The 6000-nt window shown below is 40.0% G+C and overlaps 1 protein-coding gene across 3 annotated transcripts in view; it reads left to right on the plus strand.

Annotated features, from left to right (window-relative positions):
• The window catches only part of Phf3 (PHD finger protein 3), a 76769-nt gene extending 71166 nt beyond the window's left edge, over positions 1–5603 (plus strand). For all 3 annotated transcript variants that reach the window (XM_059244175.1, XM_059244176.1, XM_059244177.1), the window contains 2 exons: positions 2323–2518; positions 2737–5603. In XM_059244175.1, coding sequence (XP_059100158.1) covers positions 2323–2518; positions 2737–4832 — 2292 coding nt within the window. In that variant the 3' untranslated portion in view covers positions 4833–5603. The remainder of the gene's footprint in view (positions 1–2322; positions 2519–2736) is intronic.
• Positions 5604–6000: the final 397 nt, after the last annotated feature.

Genomic DNA, 6000 nt, shown 5'->3' on the forward strand with positions numbered 1-6000 from the left:
ATTTGTTAGTGACAGGAAGAGGAGACTGTAAACTGGGAAATAATCAGCCTCTATCATGGTAATAGTTCTCTTTAGTTTCTTAAACTCATAAAGAATGGTACTGCACAGAAATAATTTAAATAATTTCTTTGTAGAAGTTTCTTGTTTTTCTTTAGAGTGTCCCAAAATAGAAAGTCTTAAACCCTGAAAGATCTCTTTTTCCAATATAGGTTTTTAAATTAAACTGATAATAATGTTACAGTACTTTGAGACAATTAAAAGGTTACTAAGCTTGGGAGGTAGAGACAGACAGATCTCTTGAGGCCAGCCTGGTCTACATAGCAAAATAAAACAAAACAGTTATTACATTGTTTGCTATCACTTCCATATATATGTGTGTGTGTGTGTGTATATATATATATATATATATATATATATATATATATATGGATGGAATATATGTGTGTATATGCATACATACATATACATATGTATATATATTATTGCCCAGTACTTTATAGCATGCATTCATATTGAACTGATTTAAACATAAGAATAGTTAGCTTATATGTATTGTGATGTTACTAAGACATTTTGGATATCCCTTATCCAAAATTCTTATGATCAGAAATGTTTCAGAGTTTGAACTTTCCTGAATTTTGGAATGTTAGCATATACATAAGATGATACCTTGGGAGTGGAGATTTAAGTAAAATGGGAAGTGCATTTATGGGTTACATAAACCTTATAAACGTAGACTCAAGGTAATTTCATGCCATATTTTTAGCTAACCATGTTTTGATTGTATCTTATCACATGTAGGCAGGTGTGGAATTTTCTAAATGTTGGCCCCCCCCAAGTTTTAGAGTTGAGAGCATTTATATTATATTGAGTCTTCAGATTGGAGATGTAAAACCCGTGTATAATTTCTAGGAGGCAGAGCCATAGCTTAGCTCACTAATATTTCTTGTTCTTGTGTTGTATTAGACTTTGTAGTGAAGCAGGCCTTTGCCATTTTGAATGAAAACCTTTAGGAAGAAACCTCCATTACTAAAGAAATAACAAAATTATGAGTATCTTTTTATTTAAAATAAAGCCAAGAACTCCAGAGATGGGCAACAAAATGATTGAGTTAGCCAATCACCTTAAAAACAGGATCAACGTTATACAGTGTATTTGTTTTTGGAGTCTTGTCAGAACCAAGTCTTCTTCATTCCTGTGTCTAGGCTCTGTAGGCTGGATTACAAGGCTTGTGTGTTTTTGTGTATGTAAGCCCTCGCTTATCATTGATTTCCACTCTCTGAGGTTTTAGTTCTAAGGTGTATGATGAAAGAAATATTTTTCCATGCTGCTCTGTCCATCAAGGATGTGAATCACCATGTCCAGTCTGTCTAGCTTTCAGACTATATGTGCTACCCACATGCTAGCCATCTCCATCATCAGATAATCTTTATTTTATTTAATAGCCTCAAAACATAAAATTAGTGATACTAACAATTTTAATACATTGTATTTTCCATTACTGTTAATGCCTTTCTGTGTCTAATTTATTAATAAGCTTTATCATTGGTATCATAGGTACATATAGGGAATGAATATATAATGTTCAGTGCTATCTGTGATTTCAGGCATCTATTGGGATCTTGGGATGTATCTCCCACAATATGGGGTCATTTTCTATGACATGGTTGGATAGTAGTGTGGGGCACTATTACTTAGAACACAGCCTGCTCTCCGGAGGTTGTGTCTTTGGAAATCAGGAATTGTGCAGATACAAAAAGACTTGGATTTCAACATTGTCTTTGCCACTGATAATTTGTGTGGCCTTGAACAGCTTCACTGTATCCAAATGCCTTGGGCCTTCCCTTCTCTTTTCCTCTTCTGTGTCCCTACCTTACCCATACTAGCTAGGCAAATGTTCTGCTGATGAGCTGTTTCCACAGACCAGTTTTATCACGAGACAGTATCTCCTAAACTGCCCAGACTCACTTTGAACTCACTCTGTAGCCCAGGCAGGCATTAAACTTAGGATCCTTCTGCCTCTCAGTCTCCCAAGTGGCTGGGAGTACAGGTGTGTAGATATATGCCACTATCTCTGGCAGGTTTCAATTTGTTATGGAAAGCCTTCAAATAGTACAGAATCCTTAATGAACCAGGAACTGTATTTTCTTAGAGGTTGTTTCCTTTTAGTATTCTAGTTTCTATTTAAGTTGGGGACTGCTACTTGACAGCCATCATAAAACTTGAAACTAGATTAGTACTAATTAATAATAAGCTGTATTTAAAATTAAGCCACATTTTAGGTTACTATTCTAAGCAATTGTTTGTTACTCTCTTGAATAGGAAATCTGTGTGGTTCGCTTCACACCAGTAACTGAAGAAGATCAAATTTCTTACACTTTGCTGTTTGCATACTTCAGTAGCAGAAAGCGTTATGGTGTAGCTGCTAACAACATGAAGCAGGTTAAAGATATGTACCTTATTCCTTTGGGTGCTGCAGATAAAATTCCACACCCTCTTGTGCCTTTTGATGGACCTGGTAGGTATAAGTTTTGGTAGTAGAATAAGATTGAAATACAGTGGGAGGGGTCAGTCCAGAGTAAAAAGAATGGCTGCTTTTGGTCTTAGAATCCAGACCATTAGAGACGGCGTGACAGGGCTAGCCACCATTCAATACCTTGGAATGAACTGCTTGTAAAATGTGCCCTTTTATGAAAGAATCGAAAATGACTGTTGGTGTTTGTTTATTTTCTCCAGGACTTGAGCTGCACAGACCTAATCTGTTGTTGGGCCTAATCATTCGTCAGAAGCTGAAGCGGCAGCATAGTGCTAGTGTCGGCTCTAGTCACACCGCTGAGACTCCGGAGACCGCCCCGGTAGCCTTGCCACCTGACAAAAAGGGTAAAATGGAGTCCTCCACAGAGGAGACCGCCGAGGAAGAGAATGACTTTTTCAACTCCTTTACAACTGTGTTACACAAGCAGAGAAACAAGGCCCCACAGCCTCTTCAGGAAGACCTGCCAACAACAGCCGAACCTCTGCTGGAAGTCAGTAAGCAGGAGCCACCAAAACCCTTAAGGTTCCTTCCTGGGGTCCTCATAGGCTGGGAAAATCAACCCTCTACTCTGGAATTAGCCAATAAGCCTCTTCCTGTGGATGATATACTCCAGAGCCTTTTGGGCACCACTGGTCAAGTATATGAGCAGGCTCAGCCAGCTGTAGAACAAAGCACCCTTAAAGAAATTCCTTTTATAAGTGATCAAACCAACCCAAAAGTAGAGAAAGTAGATAAAGTGGAAGTAACTGAAGGTGAAGCCAAGGAGATAAAAGTTAAAGTAGATAATAGTTCAGAATCTACAGGTAAAAATTCAGGAGTAGAAGAATCTTCGTTGGTGGGATCCTCTTCCAATTCTCCAGGGCCTTTGGTGAGTCTTAGTCTGAGAGGGAAACCGCCAGATGTTTCTACAGAAGCATTCTTAACAAATTTATCAATTCCATCAAAACAAGAGGAAACTGTGGAAAACAAAGAGAGAACATTAAAAAGACAGTTGCTCCAAGATCAAGAGAGTAATGTGCAAGATAATCGGACTTCAAGTGATTCTGCATGCAGGCCTAGTACAGGAAAGGGAAACATAGATGGGAATGTGAGTTGCAGTGAAAATCTTGCCGCTAACACGAGGTCCCCACAGTTTATCAATCTGAAAAGGGACCCCAGGCAAGCAGCAGGCCGAAATCAGCAGGCAACCTCAGAAAGCAGAGACGCAGAGAGCTGCCGGAATGGAGACAGGCCTGCTCTGCCTGGTCCCTCCCACAACCAGGAGCTCTTAGCAGAGCCCCTCAGTGGGGAGGGAAAGCTGTCTTCTGTAGAGAAGACCTCCTGCGGAGAGCAGAACGATGATCCTGAGGTTGCACAAAACTCATCCTCAGTAGAAAACTTCAGTTCTTCACAGACAGAGCAAGCCAATCCTTCACAGGAGGATATTTTAACACAAAATATTGAAACCATCCACCCGTTTAGAAGAGGATCGACTACAGGATCATCTCAATTTGAAGCTGGAAGTACATGCCAATCAGAATTTCCTTCTAAAAGCATCAACTTTTCTTCTAGGAGTACCAGCCCCAGGGCAAGTGCAAACTTTTCACCTATGAGGCCGCAGCAGCCCAGTCTCCAGCATCTCAAGTCTAGTCCTCCTGGATTTCCATTTCCAGGCCCTCCAAACTTCCCTCCCCAAAGTGTGTTTGGATTTCCACCACATTTGCCACCTCCGTTACTTCCCCCTCCAGGCTTTGGCTTTCCTCAAAATCCCATGGTTCCTTGGCCACCCGTTCATCTCCCAGGCCAACCACAACGGATGATGGGGCCCCTTTCACAAGCATCAAGGTATATGGGCCCACAAAATTTTTATCAGGTCAAAGACATTCGGAGACCAGAAAGGCGCCATAGTGACCCTTGGGGTAGGCAAGACCAACAACAACTAGACAGGCCGTTTAACAGGGGCAAAGGGGACCGTCAGAGATTTTACAGTGATTCCCACCATGTGAAAAGAGAGCGTCATGACAAAGAATGGGAGCAGGAATCTGAAAGGCACAGACACAGAGACCGAAGCCAAGAAAAAGACAGAGATAGGAAAAGCAAGGAGGAAGGGCACAAAGATAAGGAGAGGGCACGGGCATCCCATAGTGATCGAGCAACAGATGGGAAAGCAGGCAGAGAGAGTAAGAACGCAGACAAGAGACCGGACCAGGACAAGGAGAAGGAACGAGAGAAGAATAAACACAGAGAAGGGGAGAAGGACAGAGAGAGGTACCACAAAGACAGGGACCACACTGACAGAGCAAAAAGCAAAAGGTGAAGTTTGCAGGCTGCTTCAGCATCACATTCAAAAAACTGTTCCATGTTATGTATCTTTATAAGATTGCCTGGTAGGACTGCCATCTTTCAATCTCCACTGTTGGTGGTTTGCAGAGCAGTAAACTGTGCCAGAGCAGCGTGCTCTGTCTGCACCAGTGCCCACCATCCTTCACACCACTGTCCTACTTACAGGAATTTACTATTTTTAAAAGTTTTACAATGCTGTATATTCAAAGATTGTTTTATTAATGCAATAAAGGCTTAGAAATTTTAGTTTTATTCCTTAATTGGCAAATATGGTTAACTATGGAATATATTTACTGCCTCTAGTGAATGTCCTTTATATAATGACTAATTTGAAAGTAATCTGTGCTCTGTACATTGTTTTCAATTGCACTGTTTTTAAAGAAAATGTAGAGGAGCAACAAAAGCCAGGCGACTTCCTAATCAGACCATACTAATCATCTAGCTGGGCAGCTTTTGACCATGAATCGGAAGCTCAAGGAGTCCATTTATTGCTCTAATCTGTACTTATTGAAGGCATTTCTTACCATGTACTGCAGTTTGTGGTAGGCCATATTCCTTTCCTTTCTGGCTCTTCAGAAACTTGAATACTTAAGCTTGTACATGATCTTGTGTTTTGCTATCCTTTTTACTGTAAAATGTAAATATTTTAAGGGATATTTTGATTCTAAATATGATAAAAGAATTTCTCACCTACTTTGTGTGTGTGATTTGAAATTCAGTAGTAAAAGAGGTTCTTCAAATCTTCTTTTCCTTGAGACATTATTCTTTTACTCAGCAAGGATACGGAGACATAATGTCAGACATTACCTAAGAGGAATGGATGTTTTTCAATCCTAGACGTACCGCTTCTAAAGAGGCTACCACTTCTAAAGGGGCTAGTATTTAGGACCGTCAGCAGGGAGCTTTGCAGTAGCCCGCTTAGTTGCTGTTATGACTCTGAACACTTATATATGATCAAACTTTGTTATACGGACTCAGTAATCATTGTAAAACTGCAGAACTTTTAAGTGAAATGTATTTTGAAAAAAATTTTTTTTTTTTGTAAAATGATTGGTTTGTAGGGCAACTGTAAAACTGAATATGCCAGTTTGACTTGAAATAGAAAATACACAAGACTGTTGTTCTTTCAGATCTAAACTTAC

This window comes from Peromyscus eremicus, chromosome 16_21, assembly GCF_949786415.1.
Source record: "Peromyscus eremicus chromosome 16_21, PerEre_H2_v1, whole genome shotgun sequence".
Classification (NCBI taxonomy): domain Eukaryota; kingdom Metazoa; phylum Chordata; class Mammalia; order Rodentia; family Cricetidae; genus Peromyscus; species Peromyscus eremicus.